This window comes from Chelonia mydas, chromosome 1 (genome assembly GCF_015237465.2).
Source record: "Chelonia mydas isolate rCheMyd1 chromosome 1, rCheMyd1.pri.v2, whole genome shotgun sequence".
NCBI classification, from domain to species: domain Eukaryota; kingdom Metazoa; phylum Chordata; order Testudines; family Cheloniidae; genus Chelonia; species Chelonia mydas.
This window is the reverse complement of record NC_057849.1, coordinates 3,035,893-3,061,230: the sequence shown is the minus strand read 5'-3', so window position 1 is coordinate 3,061,230 and position 25,338 is coordinate 3,035,893. Positions and strand designations below refer to the sequence as shown.

The following is a 25,338-nucleotide window of genomic DNA, read 5'->3' as shown; positions in this document are numbered from 1 at the left end:
TTTACTTGCTTTACCTGTATAGGGTTAAAAAGTCCCCCAGTAATGAAAAAAAGTGGGCACCTGACCAAAAGAGCCAATGGGAAGGTAAAACTTTTTGAAATTGGGAAAGAAACTTTCCCGTTGTCTGTTGTTCCCTGGGCTGGAGGGACAGAGCAGCCATACTGCAGGCAGCTTAAGCCAGGTCTGATCATACATTATCAGACCATGCCTAGAACTACTTACCTGAACTTCAAATGTGTAAGTAGATCAGAATGATTAGCTAGACGCGATTAGGGTTATTTCTTTTCTTTGGCTTGTGGACTCCTTTTAAGCTGAACCCCCAAGAAAGCTATTTTGGGTGCTTGATTTTTGGAATTGCTCTTTTAAAATCTTGTAAAAACCTAAGTTTCAGATGTATGCACAGAGCAGCCAATTCCTCTCTCACTCAGCACAGAGCCCAAGAGTTCTCATCTCCCTTTGGGAAGGTCCCTTAATTATTGTTTACTCCAATAACAGGATAAAGAACACAGAAGCACAGATGTGGAAAAAGAAATATTGGCTAGCATTCCTCCGGTGTCCAGCCTGTTTCCATTCAGACGTCGCTTCTCCCCTAGAGGCTGAGTGAACCCTGCAGGGATTACACAGAACTATATTATAAACAGTGCACACCTCCGTGTCAGCTCTCGGCGTGGGATGCTCCTGCAGATGCTGCGGTGAGAAATTTGTGGGACACGACTACCTGAAGGGAATTCCCAGGGAAGACACTTCCTTCTCAGGATTCACAGGTACCCATCTCCTGCTGAGCAGCTCACCTCTCTGACAAACCCAGTAGAACTTGGGTGGGGTGGGATAGAGATTAGGTCTGTCATCCTTTTCTGCTCTGCACAGCCATTAAACATCCCAGGTCTCTGGATGTAGGTGGTGAGTTTGCTCCAGTTTCACTGGCCAAATTATCCCTCTTTGCTGCACCCCCCACCCCAAGCTGATGACCTCCAGCCCCAATGTGTCTGTATTTCAGTGACACTGTGGATCCTTCAGCATGAAAAGTGTTAGTGGATGTCTGATACAAGGCCAAATTTGGAGGCCATGGCCCATAGTTTGCTAAGACCCCACCGAGGCAAAAGTCTCCTTGGAGGTAGAACTGAGAAAAGACCTCAGGAGCGAGAAGTGTGTTAACACACAGACAGTGTCACCTCCTCCTCTTGCATTTCAGGGCTTGGCTGTTAATGAGTGACAGGGCGGGGAGCTGTTACCTGACTTTAATTTGATGGAAAGCATGGAGGTGAAAGCACTCCTCCCTGGAACAATTAAACAATTTTTTCAACATGGGCAAGACATGTTTTCTCCTAGATTTCTTAATGAAGTCAGCTGAACTGTTATGCCTGAAACTTTCAAACCAGAAGCAGAAACCCAGTATGATAATTTTTTAGTCCAAACAGTGACAGTTTGGCAAACTTATAAGCAACTGAAGATAAGGTCTTCAAATTGAACGTGCCAGACTGCCCTAACTAAAAGTCGTGCCACCATCACCACCTACAATGGTCAATCCAGAAGAAAATAAGAACATACGAATAGCCATACTTGGTCAGACCAAAGGTCCATCTAGCCCAGTCTCCTCTCTTCGGACAGTGGCCGTGCCAGGTGCCCCAGAGGGAATGAACAGAACAGGGAATCATTAAGTGATCCATCCCCTTTGCTCATTCCCAATCTCTTGCAAACAGCGGCTAGGGTCACCTTCCTGCACATCCTGGCTAATAGCCATTGATGGACCGATCCTCCATGAATTTATCTAGTTCTATTTTGAACCCTGTTAGTGTCTTTGCCTTCACAACATCCTCTGGCAAGGAGTTCCACAGACTGTGCATTGTGTGAAAAAAATACTTACTTTGATTTGTTTTAAACCTGTTGCCTATTAATTTCATTGGGTCACCCCTAGTTCATGTGTTATAAGAAGGAGTAAATGGCACTTCCTTATCGACTTTGTCTACACCAGTCATGATTTTACAGCCCTCAGGCATGTCCTCCCTTAGTCGTGTCTTTTCCAAGCTGAAAAGTCCCAATCTTATTAATCTCTCATCACACAGAAGTGCTTCCATACCCCTAATCATTTTTGTTACCTTTTCCTGAACCTTTTCCAATTTCAATATATCATTTTTTTGAGATGGGCTGACCACATCTGCACACAGGATTCAAGATGTGGGCACATCATGGGTTTATACAGAGGCAATATGATATTTTCTGTCTTATTACCTAGCCCTTTCTTAATGATTCCCAACGTTCTGTTTGCTTTTTTGACTGCAGCTGCACATGGAGTGGATGGTTTCAGAGAATGACTTCAAGATCTCATTCTTGAGTGGTAATTTAGCCCCATCATTTTATATGTGTAGTTGGGATTATGCTTTCCAATGTGCATTTCTTTGCATTTATCAACATGAAATTTCATCTGGCATTTGGTTGCCGAGTCACCCAGTTTTGAGAAATCTTTTAATAGCTCTTCACAGCTATCTTTAGAAATTTTGTATCATCTGCAAATTTTGCCATCTCACTGTTTACCCCTTTTTACAGATCATTTATGAATATATTGAATAGGATTGGGCCCAGAACAGACCCCTGGGGAACATCAGTATTTACCTCTCTCCATTCTGAAAACTGACCATTTATACTACCCTTTGTTTCCGATCTTTTAGCCAGTTACCAAGGCATGAGAGGACCTTCCCTCTTATCCCATGACAGCTTAATTTGCTTAAGCGCACTTGGTGAAGGACCTTGTCAAAGGCTTTCTGAGAATCTATGTACCCTACACCAACCAGATCCCCCTTACCCACATGCTCGTTGACCCCTCAAAGAATTCTAGTAGATTGGTGAGGCGTCATTTTCCTTTACACACATTGACTCTTCCCCAACAAATAATGTCTTTCTACATGTCTGACAATGTTGTTCTGTACTATAGTTTCAACCGGTTTGCCTGGTACTGAAGTCAGGCTTTCCGTCCTGTAATTGCCGGCGTCACCTCTAGAGCCATTTTTAAAAATTGGCATCACATTAGCTATCCTCCAGCCATGTGGTACAGAAGCTGATTTAAATGATCGGTTACAGGCTACAGTTAGCAGTTCTTCAGTTTCACATTTGAGTTCCTTCAGCAGTCTTGGGTGAATCCTATCTGGTCCTGGTGACTTCTTACTTTTTTAATTTATAAGTTTGTTCCAAAACTTCCTCTAATGACACCTAAATCTGGGACAGTTCCTCAGATTTGTCACCTAAAAAGAATGGCTCAGATTTGGGAATATCCTCACATCCTCATCCGTGAAGACCAATGCAAGGTATTCATTTAGTTTCTGCACAAAGGCTTTATTGTCCCTAAGTGCCCCTTTTTCATCTTCATCGTCCAATGGCCCCACTGGTTGTTTAGCAGGCTTCCTGCTTCTGAGGTACTTAAATAAAATTTTGCTCCTAGATTTTGAGTCTTTGGGGTGTTGTTCTTCAAATTATTTTTTGGCCTTGCTAGTTATATTTTTACACTTCATTTGCCAGAAAGTTTATGCTACTTTTTGTTCTCCTCAATAGGATTTAACTTCCACTCTTTAAACAATGCCTTTTTGCCTCTCACTGCTTCCCTTACTTTGTTGATTAGCCAGTGTGGCACTTTTTTGGTTCTCGTTTTATGTTTTTTAATTTGGGGTATACGTTCAAGCTGAGCCTCTATTATGGTGTCTTTAAAAAGTTTCCACACAGCTTGCAGGGATTTCAGTTTTGGCGCTGTACCCTTTAATTTCTGTTTAATTAACCTCCTCGTTTTTGTGTAGTTCCCCTTTGCGAATTTGAACACTACATTGTTGGGCTGCTGTGGTGTTTTCCCTGGTACAGGAATGTTAAATTTGATAATATTATGGTCACTATTACCAAGCGGCCCAGCTGTATTCAGCTCTTGGACCAGATCCTGTGCTCCACTTATTACTACAGCAAGAATTGCCTCTCCTCTTGTGGGTTAAAGGACCAGTTGCTCCAAGAAGCAGTCATTTAAGGTGTCGAGAAACTTTATCTCTGCATCCTGTCCTCAGGTGACATGTAGCCAGTCAACATGGGGATAGTTGAAATCCCCCATTATTAATTAGTTTTTTTATTTTATTTTATTTTAATAACCTGCTGAGCATTTCACAGTCACGATCACCATCCTGGTGAGGTGGTCTGTAATATATCCCTACCGCTATATTCTTATGATTAGACATGGAATTACTATCCACAGAGATTCAATGCTTCAGTTTGATTCAGTTAAGATTTGTACTTGATTCCACATTTTCTCCCACATATAGTGCCACTTCCCCACCAGCACGGCCTGTTCTGTCCTTCCGATATATTTTGTACCCTGGTATTACTGTATCCCATTGATTACCCTCATTCCACCAAGTTTCTGTGGTGCCTCTGATATCAATATCCTCATTCAATAGGAGGCACTCTAGTTCACCCATTTAATTATTTAGAATTTTAGCATTGGTATAGAAGCACTTTCAAATCTGGAGTCCTTTTAGCTGTCTGCCATTACATGATGTATTTGAATGGGACACTTTTTCATTTCATTGTTCCTCATCAGATCCTGCCTGTATTTTATCACTTTCCATCATCTCGTCCTGACTAGGACTTAGAGAATCTCCATTAATAGAGCCTCCCCTTCGGGACGTCTCTGTCCGAACCACGTGTTCCTCTGCACCTGTCGGCTTCCCCCAACCCTTAGTTTAAAAACTGCTCTATGACCTTTTTAATGTCAAGTGCCAGCAATCTGATTCCATTTTGGTTCAGGTGGAGCCCCTCCTTCCTCTATAGGCTCCCCTTTTCCTCAAAGTTTCCCATTTGTGAATCCCATTCAGCTAAACACTTCAATCCAATATGTCAGTGCCAATGAGTTCCACAGGTTAAATATGGATTCTGTTAAGAATTTTCTTTTCTCAGTGTTATATGTTCAGACTTTCAATGTAATTGAATGTTCCCTTGCTCGTGTTATGAGACACAGTACACATTATTTCCTGATCTAGTTTCTTAATTGATAGATTCACAGTGTTCAAGCTCAGAAGGTTTCAGAGTAGCAGCCTTGTTAGTCTGTATCCATAAAAAGAAAAGGAGGACTTGTGGCACCTTAGAGACTAACAAATTTATTAGAGCACAAGCTTTCGTGAGCTACAGATCACTTCATTGGATGCATCAGAAGGGACCATTAAATCATCCAGTCTGTCCTCTTGCATAACACACGCTATTAAATTTTACCCAGTTTCCCCAGTATTCATCTCCATGACTTGTGTTTGACTCAGTCCTGCTCCTCACTAGATTACATTGTAGAATCACAGAGCCATACGATAAGAAGGGTCCTCAAGGGTCATCTAGTCTAACCGCCTGCCTGATGCAAGATTTATTGTGACTAAACCATCCCAGACAAATGACTTTCCCATCTCCTTTAGAAAACCTTCAGTGAAGGAACTTCCACAACCTCCCTAGGCATCTGTTCAATTGTTCTCCTATTCTTACAGTTAGATTTTTTTTCCAGATATTTCATCTAAATCTGCTATGCTGTAGTTTGAACCTATTGCCTCTTCTCCTGCCCTCTGTGGCAAAATAGGACAACTTTCCTCCAGCTTTTTATGGCAGCCTTCCAACTATTTGAAGACTGCTATCATGACCCCCACTTAATCTCATCTTTTTGACAGTAAACATGCCTGGTTCCTTCTGCCTTTGCTCATATGGCTTGTATTTCCTCCCTTTGATCATCTTTGTCACTCACCTCTGGATCCTCTCCAGGTAATCTACAGCCTTTCAATACAGAGTGCCAAAATTGGACTCACCACTCCAACTAAGACCTAACCAGTGCTGAATAGAGCGGTACTATATCCTACTGTGACTTGCACGCTATGCCTCCGCTAATACAATCTAACATTGCATTTGCCTTTTTCTGAAGCATCAGAAAGAATCCAAACCTCTGAGAGATGTAGTTATATCAACCTAACCCCGGTGTAGACACCATGAGGTCTTCCCACAGCCTAGCTACCACTTCTCAGGGAAGTGGATTACATACACTGATGGGAGAACCCCAGCCGTTGGTGTTAGTATCTACACTGAATCACTACGGAAATGCCACTGTAGCTTTCTAAGTGTAGAGAATCCCTCAAGCAGATCTTCTAGAAAAGGATCCAGTCTGGATCTGCAGACATGGGGAGTTGGAGAATCCACCACTTCCTATCGCAGTTTGTTCCAACGGTTAATCACCCCAGCTTCCAGCCATTGGTTCTTGCTCTGCCTTTCTCTGATAGATTACAGAGCCCGTTATTACTATTTAAGATGAATAAATGAAGTTCTTTAAGTCTTTCTCTGTCCAGCATTTTCTCCTTCCTCCAGTAATTTTGTGGCTCTTTTCTGCACCCTCTTCAATTTTTCAACATCCCTTTTGAAATATGGACCCTGTGGTTCGACGAGTGAATTTCTCCATGTGCAGAGATAAAATCCTTCCCCTGCTCCAACTCACGACTCCCTTGTTTATGCATCCGAGGATCGCATCAGCCCTTTTGGCTACATCATCGCACTGGGAGCTCACGATGAGTTGGTTGCCCACAGGGACCCCTAAATCCTTCTCAGGGTCCCCATATTCCTTAATACAGTGCCCTAGTCTGTGGGTCAGGCCTGCATTCCCTGTTCAGAGAGGATCACTTTGCATATGACTGTATTAAAACATTTTCTTTGCATGGGCCCAGCTCAACAAAACACACCAGATCAATCAGTATGCCTGCCCTGGCCTCCTTATTGTAACCATTCTGCCAATCTTTGGGTCATACACAAATTTTATCTGCAGTGGTTTTCTATTTGCTTCCAGATCATTGATGAAAATATTGAATAGGATCAGGCATAGGACTGATCCCTGAAGAACCCCACTAAAACATCAAAATTTGCTGACAATGGCCCATTGACAACTGCTTTCTGGGATCTGTCAGTTAGGCAGTTTTAAGTCCATTTTACATGTGCTCGATTGATATTCTACAGTGTTCATTTTTTTATCAGGATGTTTTCCCCTACTAAATCAAATGCCTCAGAGAAATCAAAGTCTATTGCATCCACATCATTCCTTTGATCAACCAGATATGTTCTCCCATTAAAGGATGAAATTATACTGCTTCTTTCCAAATGCAGAACATTTTTTTTTTGAACACATCTCCTTTTTCTGAAAGATTAACATTGCTGCCTTCGCTTTGCCACTGAATCGGGGGTTGTCCAAAGTTCTGTATTTTCTTGACTATGGAATCGTGACTTTTTGAATATCTAATGAACTCTTCTGAAAGAACTCCCAATTTTCATTTCCCTTTTTCTGTCTAATTTTTTCCTCCCAATCAGTTTTGCTTTGGGGAATTAACCCATTTGAAGCAATAAGGCTCTCCTCTATCATATGCCCCCTTCTTTGTCTCTTCTCTAAACTAAACAGTCACAGACTTTTCAATCTGTCTGCAAATGGCAACCCTTTTAGAGAGACTGGGTAACCAAAACTGAGTTCATATCCAGAGCAGGTTATTCTTCATCCCATTCCTGAGGCATCCAAACATTGTCTTTGTTTTGGCCACTGCTGTGCACAAGCAGGTGTTTCCATGGAGCTGCTATCAATGACTCCCAGGTCTTTTCCCTGAGGTATGTTCTAGTTGGAATATTTTCACTTGACACATGTCTTGGCAATGGTTTGTTTTTTCCCCACTGTCAGATTTTGAGCAATCAGGTGAATGCAGAACTCCCTACAGCATGGACTTGTTAGCCTGGCTTTCATTGCATTAAGGAACGATGATGGATAACCAGTATCCACACTCATGTTTACTGCTGGTGCCTATTAAGATTTCTCAGACCATGAAATGTAGGAATTATTGATGCAAGAAGCCCCATAAAATATGGAATTGGCATTAGTAGAGTCAGTTGTTCATAATTCATTTGTCTGAATGATGAAAATATTATTTTTCAGGTTGTGAAGAGCGACCAATCTGCCTCACCCATGAGAGCAGCCTCCAATAGCGTATGTTGTGTCTCATATTAACGTTGTCTCTCCATCCAGGAATTTGTACTACTACCATCACCATAGAGCCTGAGCACATACAGGAAGCCAGGGGAACATATTTACATGCAGGAGACACCGTTCTGCCTCAGAGTAGAACACCTTCTCCCCTACTCCATGTCAGGTTCCAACACAACTGACTTCACCAACCCCTCCACCTTCATCCTGCTGGGTGTTCCTGGCCTGGAGGCAGCCCATGTCTGGATCTCCATTCCCTTCTGCACCATGTACATCATAGCCATCTTGGGGAACTTCACCATCCTGTTCATTGTGAAGACAGAGTCGAGTCTCCATGGGCCCATGTACTATTTTCTTTTCATGCTGGCTGTCACTGACCTGGTCATATCTATGACCATCATGCCCAAAATGCTGGCAATATACTGGTTCAATTCCAGGGAGATCAATTTCAGTGCCTGCCTCGCCCAGCTGTACTTCCTTCACTGCTTCTCAGTGATGGAGTCTGGGATCTTCGTGGCCATGGCTTTTGATCGCTATGTGGCCATCTGCCATCCCCTGAGACATTCCACCATCCTGACAAACTCTGTGGTGGCCAAGATCGGCCTGGCCATGATGCTGCGGGGTGGCATGCTTGCATTGCCCTTTCCCTTCCTAGTGAGGCAGTGGCCATATTGCAAAACCAACATCATCCCCCAGCCGTACTGCGCCCACATGGCTGTGGTGAAGCTGGCCTGCGCCGACACCCGTGCCAGTAGTTATTATGGTCTCTTTGTGGTATTCTGTTTGATTGGTCTGGATGTGAGTTTTATTTCCCTGTCCTATGCCCAGATCCTCAGAGTCATCTTCAGCCTCCCCACAAAGGATGACCGGCTCAAGACTTTTGAGACCTGTATCTCCCACCTCTGCGCCATCTTAGTCTTTTACATCCCAAATCTCTTCTTTTCCCTCATGTACAGATTTGCCCAGAATGTGCCCCTGCATTTCCATGTTCTCATTGTCAATGTGTACCTCTTGATGCCCCCCATGCTAAACCCCATCATCTACGGGGTGAGGACCAAACAGATCCGGGACAGGCTGCTCCGGCTCTGTACTCATTAAGGAACCTAAATTTTTCTACTGGTGCTCTGGCTCTCAGACCGAGCTCCATACAGAGCTGGCTGGTGATATGGTGATGGGCCCCCTTCCCTGAATCACTTACATGGGAGTCAGAGTGATATTATATCTTTTCCTGGAATTGCTATGCTGTGTCAGTGTGACAAACTGGGGAATCGGTCTATGTACAAGTTACGCCCTACCACCCTATTCCTTCAAGGCTCTGCTCCCTGACCCACCTATCTCCCCAGCAGACCTGATCGGTTAGGGGTTCTCAGACCACGCCTCCTGAATGGGGCCGTGAAGGTCAGGAATATTTTTTGTGTGCATGTGCATCCTTATGTGCATCCGTGTGTGTGTGTGAGTCTTTGTGTATGTGGGCACGTGGGTCCATGTGTTTGTCTGTCGAGATCTGTGTACCCATGTGTATGTGCACTTGCATCTGTTTGTGTGTGGGTGTATGTATGCATCTGTGTGTGTGTGAATGTGGTCCATGTCTGTGTGCATGTGCATCTGTGTGTGTGTGCATGCACTCATGTAGTTCCGTGTGTGTTTGCATGTGCATCTGTGTGTTTGCACCCTCAGAATATCCCATAGCCCAGAGGTTTAGCACCTTCACCTGGAATTTGGGAAACCCACTTTCAAATCCCTGGTCCTCTGAAAGTTTATTTGTGCAAAATGGAACAGCTCCAGCCACGGAGACTGAGAGCTGCACCCAGAAAGCCATTTGCCTGCTGTTCAGTGCACACATGTGTGACGTGGGAGACCTGTGTTTCAGTCCCTGCTCCGAATCAGGTAGAGCAGAGATTTTGGATCTTGTTCCCCCACGACTCTCTTGGGTCCCGAAGAAAATTTGCTGACCTGTCCTAGGCACCTCGCTCCAGGAGAGGGCTCATAGCAGACAGTCCCATGTGGAAATAGGCACCTATCTCTAGCTCATCATCCAGGCTCCTAGAAGCCCAAATCAGTGGAAGTTAGGTGCCTTAGAACCCATGTGAACCATAGAAAATCCCCCCATTGGATGAATATTCCCCATGGACATCTCCATTCTGAGACCTATCAATTAGCCAGTTCTCACTCCATCTAATAAATGCTCTATTGATACTCTCTGATGCTAGATATGCGGACAGCGTTGGCAACGGGTGTTAGGGGGCTTATTCCTTCACCCACTTACTTCCCTGGTCCTTCTCGCTTGAACAGAGAGCAACAATACCTGAAGTCCAAAGGTGCAAACAATTCGATGTTTATTGGGGTGAACTTCCAGCAAGCATGATTCCAGGTTCCTTCCTTAGTGTCCCCATTCCCAGCTATGACACCACAGAGCCTTACCTGTGGCCCTGTTCCCATTCCTCCCCCCTTAGCAAAACATGATTCCAATTTCCCCAACACCATTCCCTGTTCCCATTTCCCCCCTTACTTCCTGATCGACTGCAGACTATATAGTAAAACTTGAATTCTGCTTAGCTATACCTTAATCAATCATTTTACTGAAATTTAACTAACCAATCCTAATCATGTTACAATATGTTATTTAACCAATTATATCCCACCGCCTTCATTAGTTTACACCCAGCAAAATTAATTCTACAGCAGACAGAAACAATCACAGAACCAGACAGAGATTATACAGACAAACAATAGCAAAGTGGGAACTATAATGACAAAACAATACAGAAGTGAGGATTTCACATCCCAGCTATTGATAAGTGAGTTCTTGCCAGACAGGATGCTATCAAACTAAGTTTCCTTTTACATCTTCTAGGCACTTCCCTTTCTCTGGAGGAGATAGGCACTATCAGGACAGGATTGTATCCTAACAGCCCCATAGCACCTTCTTTCAGTGTGACTAGTTTGGAATGTGAGGAGGTGACCGGTCGCTTCCCAGCTTATGGCTGCCTCTGCTGCTTAGCCAAAGACCTTAGCCTAAGCACAGGGCCTCAAACTGTCACAGTAAGAGAAGGCCCTTACACCGGCAGACAGTGATTTTGATTCTTTCTTTTATACCTCTAGAACTAGCCAAGTGATAAGAATACACCTACATTCTTAGAGTCTAGGCCTTTACAGACAGACCTGAATATCTATATCCTGACACCCACATGCTCGTTGACCCCCTCAAAGGATTCTAGTAGATTGGTGAGGCGTCATTTTCCTTTGCACACATTGACTCTTCCCAAACAAATACTGTCTATCTACATGTCTGACAATGTTGTTCTTTACTATAGTTTCAACCGGTTTGCCTGGGAAGTCAGGCTTACCGTCCTGTAATTGCCCGCGTCATCTCTAGAGCCATTTTTAAAAATTGGCATCACATTTTCCTCCAGCCATGTGGTACAGAAGCTGATTTAAATGATCGGTTACAGGCTACAGTTAGCAGTTCTTCAGTTTCACATTTGAGTTCCTTCAGCAGTCTTGGGTGAATCCCATCTGGTCCTGGTGACTTCTTACTTTTTTAATTTATAAATTTGTTCCAAAACTTCCTCCAATGACACCTAAATCTGGGACAATGCCTCAGATTTGTCACCTAAAAAGAATGGCTCAAGTTTGGGAATCTCCCTCACATCCTCAGCCGTGAAGACTAATGCAAAGTATTCATTTAGTTTCTCCACAATGGTCTTATTGTCCCTAAGTGCCCATTTTTCATCTTCATTGTCCAATGGTCCCACTGGTCCAATGGTTGTTTAGCAGGCTTCCTGCTTCTGATGTACTTAAATAAATTTTTTTTTTTGAGTCTTTTGAGTCTTCAAATTATTTTTTCGTTTCCTCATTATATTTTTAGAGAGGGATAGGTAATAAGACAGAAAATATCATATTGCCTCTATATAAATCCATGGTATGCCCCCACCTTGAATACTGCATGCAGATTTGGTCACCCCATCTCAAGAAAGGTCTATTGGAATTGGAAGAGGTTCAGAAAAGGACAACAAAAATGATTAGTGGTATGGAATGTTTTCTGTATGAGGGGAGATTAATAAGACTGGGACTTTTCAGCTTGGAATGTCAATACTGGTTATCCATTATAGAGTCAGTTAGCTGTAAAAATCCTCTTTGCAGCTGTTCTTTACTTGCTTTACCTGTATAGGGTTAAAAAGTCCCCCAGTAATGAAAGAAAGTGGGCACTTGACCAAAAGAGCCAATGGGAAGGTAAAACTTTTTGAAATTGGGAAAGAAACTTTCCCGTTGTCTGTTGTTCCCTGGGCTGGAGGGACAGAGCAGCCATACTGCAGGCAGCTTAAGCCAGGTCTGATCATACATTATCAGACCATGCCTAGAACTACTTACCTGAACTTCAAATGTGTAAGTAGACCAGAATGATTAGCTAGACGCGAGTAGGGTTATTTCTTTTCTTTGGCTTGTGGACTCCTTTTAAGCTGAACCCCCAAGAAAGCTATTTTGGGTGCTTGATTTTTGGAATTGCTCTTTTAAAATCTTGTAAAAGCCTAAGTTTCAGATGTATTTTCTTTTTGTTTTTTAGTAAAATTTACCTTTTTTACAAACAGGATTGGATTTTGGGTGTCCTAAGACGTTTGTGCATGTTGTTTGATGAGCTGGTAGCCACAGCTAAATTCCTTTGTTTTCTTTCTCAGCTCTACCATGGTGGGGGCGTGTGTGTGTGTGTAAAAGGGCTTGATGGTACCCCACAGAGAGGAATTCCCAAGTACTCCTTCCTGGGTTCAAAGATTTTTTTTTTTTTTTGCATTTGGGTGGTGGCAGTGTTTACCAAGCCAACATTGGAGAGAATGTGAAACCTTGGGAGTTTAATACAAGCCTTAAGCCTTAATGCAAGTATTAATATTTAAAATCGTTACAGGCCCCACTTCTGCACTTGGAGTGACAGAGTTGGGATTCACTCTTGACAGGAACAATGATGAATAACCAGTATTGACAATCATGTTTCCTGCTGATGCCTATTAAGGTTTCCCAGACCATGACGTGTAGGAATTATTGATTCCAAGAGCCCCATAAAATACGGAATTGGCATTAGAGGGGTCTGCTGTTCATAATTCATTTCTCTGAATATTGAAAATGTCAGTGATGAGTCTGGGATCTTCATGGCCATGGCTCTGGATCTCTATGTGGCCATCTGCCATCCCCTGAGACATTCCACCATCCTGACAAACTCCGTGGTGGCCAAGATTGGACTGGCCGTGATGCTGAGAAGTGGAATGGTCATACTGCCATATCCCTTCCTGTTGAGGCAGTGGCCATATTGCAGAACCAACATCATCCCCCAGCCGTACTGTGCACATATAGCCGTGGTGAAGCTGGCCTGTGCCGACATCCGCATCAGTAGTTACTACGGCCTTTTTGTGGTATTGTGTGTGATTGGTCTGGATGTGATTTTTATTGCCCTGTCATACATCCAGATCCTCAGAGCCATATTCAGCCTCCCCACAAAGGATGCCCGGCTCAAGACTTTTGGGACCTGCATCTCCCACCTCTGTGCCATCTTAGCCTTTTACATCCCAAGTCTCTTCCTCTCCCTCATGTACCGGTTTGGCCAGAATGTGCCCCTGCATTTCCACATTCTCATTGCCAACGTTTACCTCTTGATGCCCCCCATGCTAAATCCCATCATCTACGGAGTGGGGACCAAACAGATCCGGGACAGGCTGCTCCGGCTCTTTACTCATAACAGAACCTAATTTTTTCCTCCTGGTGCTCTGGCTCTCAGACCTCCATGCGGAGCTGGCTGGTGACATGGTGCTGGACAGTCAGAGAGACATTAAATCCTTTCCTAACCTTACTATGCTGAGCTAGTGTGGCAAATTAGGGAATCGGTCTATGCATATGTCATAGAGTTGCCACCATTCTAATTGCTGGTAAATGCACCACCTCTTCGGCCGAGGCCACACCCCTGTGGCTTGCAAGTCAGCCATTTCAGACATTCCAAGGAATGGCAAATTTTCCAATTTTTTAGGCCTCACCTCATATTGCTAAAACCACTGAATCATTGCTTCAGCAGGGAATCATTGATAAGTGTATAACAGTATGCAACTCTCCAGTCTGGCCAGTACAAAAACCAAATGGGTCATGGCGTCTTACTATTGACTATCGAAAGTTGAATCAAGTGACTCTAGCTTGTACAGGTGTTGTATCCAAAATGCCTCACCTGATTAAATCTATCGATCCCAAAGCAAAATGGTTTTCCACCATGTGTCTAAGGAAAGTCAACATTCACTTTCACAGTAGAAGGGGTTCAGTTTACATTTCAAATCTGACCTTAAGGGGTAGATAATAGCTCAGCCATTTCCCATAGGCAAATAAAAATAATTTTGTCAAGGTTTTCTAAACCATCTGTTCTATTGCAATGTGTAGACATTTATTTAGCAACAGAAACTAAAGAGAAACACCTGGAGTGTCTAAATGAACTTTTTCAAATCATCAAGGACACAGGATTAAAGTGTAATCCAACAAAGGTATGACTAATGGTTCCAGAAATTTCCTTTTTAGGTATCACATTGTCTCGAGGAGGTCAATCACCTGCACAGCAAAAGGTGGATGCAATTTGGGAATTACCTATGCCCACTACCATAGCTTCTTAACTGTAACAATGTAAGGTACAAAATCATATGTCGGGTTTGTATAGACTAGGATTACATGTAACATTGAGAGATAACCAAAAGTCTTATGTAGACTGGAGAAAAAAAATCTTTTCCTTACTGAAGAAATCTGGGGGGCGGGGAAGAATGTAAAACATATACCCCAGGAGAAACTCACTCTTTACCAGTCAGTGATGGAATTCCATATGGATCATGGGAAAACAGAACCAGATGTTGAAGCTCAGTGAAAGGTGGAGCAATGGCTATTCATGGCGTATGGGAGGAAAAATTAAAACAATATGTACATAACGGGCTTACCCATTACCACGTATATTTCCTATTCCCTTACCTATGTGATCAACTGATTCTATCTCAAGTTGCAGTTGTGGAGGTTTAGGTTGGGTATTAGGAAAAACTTTTTCACTAGGAGGGTGGTGAAGCACTGGAAAGAAACCTCAGTTTTTTCAGGTACATGAGGCTAACACCAATGGATCACCGATCTTTAATTCTCATCTGTGACTATCATCATACCCTGTAGCATCTTTTATTAAAATATCTTCAAAATACCTTCCAGGGGAAAGTCACTATGAACATATCCCCAGGGAATGGGTCACCAAGGGAGGTGGTGGAATTTCCTTCCTTAGAGGTTTTTAAGGCCCGGCTTGACAGAGCCCTTTTCTTTCTGATTTTCTTAGTAATCAACTATAATTTTTAAATATACACAAATGCACAGAGTAGCCAATTCCTCTGTCACTCAGCACAGAGCCCAAGAGTTCTCATCTCCCTTTGGGAAGGTCCCGTAATTATTGTTTACTCCAATAACAGGATAAAGAACACAGAAGCACAGACGTGGAAAAAGAAATATTGGCTAGCATGCCTCCGGTGTCCAGCCTGTTTCCATTCAGACGTCGCTCCTCCCCTAGAGGCTGAGTGAACCCTGCAGGGATTACACAGAACTATATTATAAACAGTGCACACCTCTGTGTCAGCTCTCGGCGTGGGATGCTCCTGCAGATGCTGGGGTGAGAAATTTGTGGGACACGACTACCTGAAGGGAATTCCCAGGGAAGACATTTCCTTCTCAGGATTCACAGGTACCCATCTCCTACTGAGGAGCTCACCTCTCTGACAAACCCAGTAGAACTTGGGTGGGGTGGGATAGAGATTAGGTCTGTCATCCTTTTCTGCTCTGCACAGCCATTAAACATCCCAGGTCTCTGGACGTAGGTGGTGAGTTTGCTCCAGTTTCACTGGCCAAATTATCCCTCTTTGCTGCACCCTCCACCCCAAGCTGATGACCTCCAGCCCCAATGTGTCTGTATTTCAGTGACACTGTGGATCCTTCAGCATGAAAAGTGTTAGTGGATGTCTGATACAAGGCCAAATTTGGAGGCCATGGCCCATAGTTTGCTAAGACCCCACCGAGGCAAAAGTCTCCTTGGAGGTAGAACTGAGAAAAGACCTCAGGAGCGAGAAGTGTGTTAACACACAGACAGTGTCACCTCCTCCTCTTGCATTTCAGGGCTTGGCTGTTAATGAGTGACAGGGCGGGGAGCTGTTACCTGACTTTAATTTGATGGAAAGCATGGAGGTGAAAGCACTCCTCCCTGGAACAATTAAACAATTTTTTCAACATGGGCAAGACATGTTTTCTCCTAGATTTCTTAATGAAGTCAGCTGAACTGTTATGCCTGAAACTTTCAAACCAGAAGCAGAAACCCAGTATGAGAATTTTTTAGTCCAAACAGTGACAGTTTGGCAAACTTATAAGCAACTGAAGATAAGGTCTTCAAATTGAACGTGCCAGACTGCCCTAACTAAAAGTCGTGCCACCATCACCACCTACAATGGTCAATCCAGAAGAAAATAAGAACATACGAATAGCCATACTTGGTCAGACCAAAGGTCCATCTAGCCCAGTCTCCTCTCTTCGGACAGTGGCCGTGCCAGGTGCCCCAGAGGGAATGAACAGAACAGGGAATCATTAAGTGATCCATCCCCTTTGCTCATTCCCAATCTCTTGCAAACAGCGGCTAGGGTCACCTTCCTGCACATCCTGGCTAATAGCCATTGATGGACCGATCCTCCATGAATTTATCTAGTTCTATTTTGAACCCTGTTATAATCTTGGCCTTCACAACATCCTCTGGCAAGGAGATCCACAGACTGTGCATTGTGTGAAAAAAAATACTTACTTTGATTTGTTTTAAACCTGTTGCCTATTAATTTCATTGGGTCACCCCTAGTTCATGTGTTATAAGAAGGAGTAAATGGCACTTCCTTATCGACTTTGTCTACACCAGTCATGATTTTACAGCCCTCAGGCATGTCCTCCCTTAGTCGTGTCTTTTCCAAGCTGAAAAGTCCCAATCTTATTAATCTCTCATCACACAGAAGTGCTTCCATACCCCTAATCATTTTTGTTACCTTTTCCTGAACCTTTTCCAATTTCAATATATCATTTTTTTGAGATGGGCTGACCACATCTGCACACAGGATTCAAGATGTGGGCACATCATGGGTTTATACAGAGGCAATATGATATTTTCTGTCTTATTACCTAACCCTTTCTTAATGATTCCCAACGTTCTGTTTGCTTTTTTGACTGCAGCTGCACATGGAGTGGATGGTTTCAGAGAATGACTTCAAGATCTCATTCTTGAGTGGTAATTTAGCCCCATCATTTTATATGTGTAGTTGGGATTATGTTTTCTAATGTGCATTACTTTGCATTTATCAACATGAAATTTCATTTGGCATTTGGTTGCCGAGTCACCCAGTTTTGAGAAATCTTTTAATAGCTCTTCACAGCTATCTTTAGAAATTTTGTATCATCTGCAAATTTTGCCATCTCACTGTTTACCCCTTTTTACAGATCATTTATGAATATATTGAATAGGATTGGGTCCAGAACAGACCCCTGGGGAACATCAGTATTTACCTCTCTCCATTCTGAAAACTGACCATTTATACTACCCTTTGTTTCCGATCTTTTAGCCAGTTACCAATGCATGAGAGGACCTTCCCTCTTATCCCATGACAGCTTAATTTGCTTAAGCGCACTTGGTGAAGGACCTTGTCAAAGGCTTTCTGAGAATCTATGTACCCTACACCGACCAGATCCCCCTTACCCACATGCTCGTTGACCCCCTCAAAGAATTCTAGTAGATTGGTGAGGCGTCATTTTCCTTTACACACGTTGACTCTTCCCCAACAAATAATGTCTTTCTACATGTCTGACAATGTTGTTCTGTACTATAGTTTCAACCGGTTTGCCTGGTACTGAAGTCAGGCTTTCCGTCCTGTAATTGCCGGCGTCATCTCTAGAGCCATGTTTAAAAATTGGCATCACATTAGCTATCCTCCAGCCATGTGGTACAGAAGCTGATTTAAATGATAGGTTACAGACTACAGTTAGCAGTTCTGCAATTTGACATTTGAGTTCCTTCAGCAGTCTTGGGTGAATCCTATCTGGTCCTGGTGACTTCTTACTTTTTTAATTTATAAATTTGTTCCAAAACTTCCTCTAATGACACCTAAATCTGGGACAGTTCCTCAGATTTCTCACCTAAAAAGAATGGCTCAGGTTTGGGAATATCCTCACATCCTCAGCCGTGAAGACCAATGCAAGGTATTCATTTAGTTTCTGCACAAAGGCTTTATTGTCCCTAAGTGCCCCTTTTTCATTTTCATCGTCCAATGGTTCCACTGGTTGTTTAGCAGGCTTCCTGCTTCTGATGTACTTAAATAAAATTTTGCTCCTAGATTTTGAGTCTTTGGGGTGTTGTTCTTCAAATTATTTTTTGGCCTTGCTAGTTATATTTTTACACTTCATTTGCCAGAAAGTTTATGCTACTTTTTGTTCTCCTCAATAGGATTTAATTTCCACTCTTTAAACAATGCCTTTTTGCCTCTCACTGCTTCCCTTACTTTGTTGATTAGCCAGTGTGGCACTTTTTTGGTTCTCGTTTTATGTTTTTTAATTTGGGGTATATGTTCAAGCTGAGCCTCTATTATGGTGTCTTTAAAAAGTTTCCACACAGCTTGCAGGGATTTCAGTTTTGGCGCTGTACCCTTTAATTTCTGTTTAATTAACCTCCTCGTTTTTGTGTAGTTCCCCTTTGCGAATTTGAACACTACATTGTTGGGCTGCTGTGGTGTTTTCCCTGGTACAGGAATGTTAAATTCGATAATATTATGGTCACTATTACCAAGCGGCCCAGCTGTATTCAGCTCTTGGACCAGATCCTGTGCTCCACTTATTACTACAGCAAGAATTGCCTCTCCTCTTGTGGGTTAAAGGACCAGTTGCTCCAAGAAACAATCATTTAAGGTGTCGAGAAACTTTATCTCTGCATCCTGTCCTCAGGTGACATGTAGCCAGTCAACATGGGGATAGTTGAAATCCCCCATTATTAATTAGTTTTTTTATTTTATTTTATTTTATTTTATTTTAATAACCTGCTGAACATTTCACAGTCACGATCACCATCCTGGTGAGGTGGTCTGTAATATATCCCTACCACTATATTCTTATGATTAGACATGGAATTACTATCCACAGAGATTCAATGCTTCAGTTTGATTCAGTTAAGATTTGTACTTGATTCCACATTTTCTTCCACATATAGTGCCACTTCCCCACCAGCACGGCCTGTTCTGTCCTTCCGATATATTTTGTACCCTGGTATTACTGTATCCCATTGATTACCCTCATTCCACCAAGTTTCTGTGGTGCCTCTGATATCAATATCCTCATTCAATAGGAGGCACTCTAGTCCACCCATTTAATTATTTAGAATTTTAGCATTGGTATAGAAGCACTTTAAAATCTGGAGTCCTTTTAGCTGTCTGCCATTACATGATGTATTTGAATGGGACACTTTTTCATTTCATTGTTCCTCATCAGATCCTGCCTGTATTTTATCACTTTCCATCATCTCGTCCTGACTAGGACTTAGAGAATCTCCATTAATAGAGCCTCCCCTTCGGGACGTCTCTGTCCGAACCACGTGTTCCTCTGCACCTGTCGGCTTCCCCCAACCCTTAGTTTAAAAACTGCTCTATGACCTTTTTAATGTCAAGTGCCAGCAATCTGGTTCCATTTTGGTTCAGGTGGAGCCCCTCCTTCCTCTATAGGCTCCCCTTTTCCCCAAAGTTTCCCCATTTGTGAATCCCATTCAGCTAAACACTTCAATCCAATATGTCAGTGCCAATGAGTTCCACAGGTTAAATATGGATTCTGTTAAGAATTTTCTTTTCTCACTGTTATATGTTCAGACTTGCAATGTAATTGAATGTTCCCTTGCTCGTGTTATGAGACACAGTACACATTATTTCCTGATCTAGTTTCTTAACTGATAGATTCACAGTGTTCAAGCTCAGAAGGTTTCAGAGTAGCAGCCTTGTTAGTCTGTATCCATAAAAAGAAAAGGAGGACTTGTGGCACCTTAGAGACTAACAAATTTATTAGAGCACAAGCTTTCGTGAGCTACAGCTCACTTCATTGGATGCATCAGAAGGGACCATTAAATCATCCAGTCTGTCCTCTTGCATAACACACGCTATTAAATTTTACCCAGTTTCCCCAGTATTCATCTCCATGACTTGTGTTTGACTCAGTCCTGCTCCTCACTAGATTACATTGTAGAATCACAGAGCCATACGATAAGAAGGGCCCTCAAGGGTCATCTAGTCTAACCGCCTGCCTGATGCAAGATTTATTGTGACTAAACCATCCCAGACAAATGACTTTCCCATCTCCTTTAGAAAACCTTCAGTGAAGGAACTTCCACAACCTCCCTAGGCATCTGTTCAATTGTTCTCCTATTCTTACAGTTAGAATTTTTTTCCAGATATTTCATCTAAATCTGCAATGCTGTAGTTTGAACCTATTGCCTCTTCTCCTGCCCTCTGTGGCAAAATAGGACAACTTTCCTCCAGCTTTTTATGGCAGCCTTCCAACTATTTGAAGACTGCTATCATGACCCCCACTTAATCTCATCTTTTTGAACGTAAACATGCCTGGTTCCTTCTGCCTTTGCTCATATGGCTTGTATTTCCTCCCTTTGATCATCTTTGTCACTCACCTCTGGATCCTCTCCAGGTAATCTACAACCTTTCAATACAGAGTGCCAAAATTGGACTCACCACTCTAACTAAGGCCTAACCAGTGCTGAATAGAGCGGTACTATATCCTACTGTGACTTGCATGCTATGCCTCCGCTAATACAATCTAACATTGCATTTGCCTTTTTCTGAAGCATCAGAAAGAATCCAAACCTCTGAGAGATGTAGTTATATCAACCTAACCCCGGTGTAGACACCATGAGGTCTTCCCACAGCCTAGCTACCACTTCTCAGGGAAGTGGATTACATACACTGATGGGAGAACCCCAGCCGTCGGTGTTAGTATCTACACTGAATCACTACGGAAATGCCACTGTAGCTTTCTAAGTGTAGAGAATCCCGCAAGCAGATCTTCTAGAAAAGGATCCAGTCTGGATCTGCAGACATGGGGAGTTGGAGAATCCACCACTTCCTATCGCAGTTTGTTCCAACGGTTAATCACCCCAGCTTCCAGCCATTGGTTCTTTCTCTGATAGATTACAGAGCCCGTTATTACTATTTAAGATGAATAAATGAAGTTCTTTAAGTCTTTCTCTGTCCAGCATTTTCTCCTTCCTCCAGTAATTTTGTGGCTCTTTTCTGCACCCTCTTCAATTTTTCAACATCCCTTTTGAAATACGGACCCTGTGGTTCGACGAGTGAATTTCTCCATGTGCAGAGATAAAATCCTTCCCCTGCTCCAACTCACGACTCCCTTGTTTATGCATCCGAGGATCGCATCAGCCCTTTTGGCTACATCATCGCACTGGGAGCTCACGATGAGTTGGTTGCCCACAGGGACCCCTAAATCCTTCTCAGGGTCCCCATATTCCTTAATACAGTGCCCTAGTCTGTGGGTCAGGCCTGCATTCCCTGTTCAGAGAGGATCACTTTGCATATGACTGTATTAAAACATTTTCTTTGCATGGGCCCAGCTCAACAAAACACACCAGATCAATCAGTATGTCTGCCCTGGCCTCCTTATTGTAACCATTCTGTCAATCTTTGGGTCATACACAAATTTTATCTGCAGTGGTTTTCTATTTGCTTCCAGATCATTGATGAAAATATTGAATAGGATCAGGCATAGGACTGATCCCTGAAGAACCCCACTAAAACATCAAAATTTGCTGACAATGGCCCATTGACAACTGCTTTCTGGGATCTGTCAGTTAGGCAGTTTTAAGTCCATTTTACATGTGCTCGATTGATATTCTACAGTGTTCATTTTTTTGTCAGGATGTTTTCCCCTACTAAATCAAATGCCTCAGAGAAATCAAAGTCTATTGCATCCACATCATTCCTTTGATCAACCAGATATGTTCTCCCATTAAAGGATGAAATTATACTGCTTCTTTCCAAATGCAGAACAATTTTTTTTTTGAACACATCTCCTTTTTCTGAAAGATTAACATTGCTGCCTTCGCTTTGCCACTGAATCGGGGGTTGTCCAAAGTTCTGTATTTTCTTGACTATGGAATCGTGACTTTTTGAATATCTAATGAACTCTTCTGAAAGAACTCCCAATTTTCATTTCCCTTTTTCTGTCTAATTTTTTCCTCCCAATCAGTTTTGCCTTGGGGAATTAACCCATCTGAAGCAATAAGGCTCTCCTCTATCATATGCCCCCTTCTTTGTCTCTTCTCTAAACTAAACACTCACAGACTTTTCAATCTGTCTGCAAATGGCAACCCTTTTAGAGAGACTAGGTAACGAAAACTGAGTTCATATCCAGAGCAGGTTATTCTTCATCCCATTCCTGAGGCATCCAAACATTGTCTTTGTTTTGGCCACTGCTGTGCACAAGCAGGTGTTTCCATGGAGCTGCTATCAATGACTCCCAGGTCTTTTCCCTGAGGTATGTTCTAGTTGGAATATTTTCACTTGACACATGTCTTGGCAATGGTTTGTTTTTTCCCCACTGTCAGATTTTGAGCAATCAGGTGAATGCAGAACTCCCTACAGCATGGACTTGTTAGCCTGGCTTTCATTGCATTAAGGAACGATGATGGATAACCAGTATCCACACTCATGTTTACTGCTGGTGCCTATTAAGATTTCTCAGACCATGAAATGTAGGAATTATTGATGCAAGAAGCCCCATAAAATATGGAATTGGCATTAGTAGAGTCAGTTGTTCATAATTCATTTATCTGAATGATGAAAATATTATTTTTCAGGTTGTGAAGAGCGACCAATCTGCCTCACCCATGAGAACAGCCTCCAATAGCGTATGTTGTGTCTCATATTAACGTTGTCTCTCCATCCAGGAATTTGTACTACTACCATCACCATAGAGCCTGAGCACATACAGGAAGCCAGGGGAACATATGTACATGCAGGAGACACCGTTCTGCCTCAGAGTAGAACACCTTCTCCCCTACTCCATGTCAGGTTCCAACACAACTGACTTCACCAACCCCTCCACCTTCATCCTGCTGGGTGTTCCTGGCCTGGAGGCAGCCCATGTCTGGATCTCCATTCCCTTCTGCACCATGTACATCATAGCCATCTTGGGGAACTTCACCATCCTGTTCATTGTGAAGACAGAGTCGAGTCTCCATGGGCCCATGTACTATTTTCTTTTCATGCTGGCTGTCACTGACCTGGTCATATCTATGACCATCATGCCCAAAATGCTGGCAATATACTGGTTCAATTCCAGGGAGATCAATTTCAGTGCCTGCCTCGCCCAGCTGTACTTCCTTCACTGTTTCTCAGTGATGGAGTCTGGGATCTTCGTGGCCATGGCTTTTGATCGCTACGTGGCCATCTGCCATCCCCTGAGACATTCCACCATCCTAACAAACTCTGTGGTGGCCAAGATCGGCCTGGCCATGATGCTGCGGGGTGGCATGCTTGCATTGCCCTTTCCCTTCCTAGTGAGGCAGTGGCCATATTGCAAAACCAACATCATCCCCCAGCCGTACTGCGCCCACATGGCTGTGGTGAAGCTGGCCTGCGCCGACACCCGTGCCAGTAGTTATTATGGTCTCTTTGTGGTATTCTGTTTGATTGGTCTGGATGTGAGTTTTATTTCCCTGTCCTATTGCCAGATCCTCAGAGTCATCTTCAGCCTCCCCACAAAGGATGACCGGGTCAAGACTTTTGGGACATGCATCTCCCACCTCTGCGCCATCTTAGCCTTTTACATCCCAAGTCTCTTCCTCTCCCTCATGTACCGGTTTGGCCAGAATGTGCCCCTGCATTTCCACATTCTCATTGCCAACGTTTACCTCTTGATGCCCCCCGTGCTAAATCCCATCATCTATGGAGTGGGGACCAAACAGATCTGGGACAGGCTGCTCCGGCTTTTTACTCATTGAGGGACCTAACGTTTTCTCCTGGTGCTCTGGCTCTCAGACCGAGCTCCATGCAGAGCTGGCTGGTTATATGGTACTGGGTCCCCTTCCCTGAATCACTTAGATGGTAGTCAGAGTGATATTATATCTCTTCCTGGCCTTGCTGTGCTGTGTCAGTGTGACAAACTGCGGAATCGGTCTATGTACAAGTTACGCCCTACCACCCTATTCCTTCAAGGCTCTGCTCCCTGACCCACCTATCTCCCCAGCAGACCTGATCGGTTAGGGGTTCTCAGACCACGCCTCCTGAATGGGGCCGTGAAGGTCAGGAATATTTTTTGTGTGCATGTGCATCCTTATATGCATCTGTGTGTGTGTGTGTGTGTGTATGTGAGTCTTTCTGTATGTGTGCACCTGGGTCCATGTGTTTGTCTGTCGAGATCTGTGTACCCATGTGTATGTGCACTTGCATCTGTTGTGTGTGTGTGTGTGTATGTGTGTGTGTGTGTGTGTGAGAAAATGTGGTCCATGTCTGTATGCATGTGCATCTGTATGTGTGTGTGTGTATGTGGTCTTGTGTATGTGTGTGCATGTGCATCCGTCTGTCTGTGCATGTGCATCCATGTGTGTGTGTATGTGCTCGTGCATGCATGTGCATGTGTGTGCATGTGTGTCCATCTGCATGTGTGCATGTGCGTCCGGGTGTGCACATTTTTATGTTTGCATGTGCACCTGTGTGTGTGTGTGTGTGCATGCACTCATGTAGTTCCGTGTGTGTTTGCATGTGCATCTGTGTGTTTGCACCCTCAGAATATCCCATAGCCCAGAGGTTTAGCACCTTCACCTGGAATTTGGGAAACCCACTTTCAAATCCCTGGTCCGCTGAAAGTTTATTTGTGCAAAATGGAAGAGCTCCAGCCACGGAGACTGAGAGCTGCACCCAGAAAGCCATTTGCCTGCTGTTCAGGGCGCACGTGTGACGTGGGAGACCTGTGTTTCAGTCCCTGCTCCGAATCAGGTAGAGCAGAGATTTTGGATCTTGTTCTCCCATGACTCTCTTGGGTCCCTAAGGAAATGTGCTAACCTGTCCTAGGCACCTCGCTCCAGGAGAGGGCTCATAGCAGACAGTCCCATGTGGAAATAGGCACCTATCTCTAGCTCATCATCCAGGCTCCTAGAAGCCCAAATCAGTGGAAGTTAGGTGCCTTAGAACCCATGTGAACCACTAGAAAATCCCCCCATTGGATGAGTATTCCCCATGGACATCTCCATTCTGAGACCTATCAATTAGCCA

General features: G+C 43.4%; 3 protein-coding genes and 1 long non-coding RNA gene across 4 annotated transcripts; 3 read left to right on the top strand and 1 right to left on the bottom strand.

Moving 5' to 3' along the window:
* Nucleotides 1–7,163: 7,163 nt before the first annotated feature.
* Nucleotides 7,164–11,710, bottom strand: LOC122461877. The gene is made up of 4 exons (XR_006284104.1): nucleotides 11,254–11,710; nucleotides 8,145–8,149; nucleotides 7,489–7,493; nucleotides 7,164–7,174 (listed from the first exon to the last, which is right to left on the bottom strand). It is a non-coding gene; the product is annotated as an uncharacterized LOC122461877 (long non-coding RNA).
* On the top strand, nucleotides 8,162–9,100 carry LOC102935505 (olfactory receptor 52R1). Its single transcript, XM_007054028.2, has one exon. The coding sequence runs from the start codon at nucleotides 8,162–8,164 to the stop codon at nucleotides 9,098–9,100; it is 939 nt and encodes a 312-aa protein (XP_007054090.2).
* An 888-nt stretch (nucleotides 11,711–12,598) lies between the features above and the next one.
* LOC119565206 (olfactory receptor 52R1-like) lies at nucleotides 12,599–13,737 on the top strand. The gene has a single exon (XM_037889685.2). It carries the CDS (start codon nucleotides 13,144–13,146, stop codon nucleotides 13,735–13,737), a length of 594 nt encoding a protein of 197 aa, XP_037745613.1. The 5' UTR covers nucleotides 12,599–13,143.
* Nucleotides 13,738–23,129: 9,392 nt separating this feature from the next.
* On the top strand, nucleotides 23,130–24,068 carry LOC102933838 (olfactory receptor 52R1). The gene has a single exon (XM_007070785.2). It carries the CDS (start codon nucleotides 23,130–23,132, stop codon nucleotides 24,066–24,068), a length of 939 nt encoding a protein of 312 aa, XP_007070847.2.
* The last annotated feature ends 1,270 nt before the right edge of the window (nucleotides 24,069–25,338 follow it).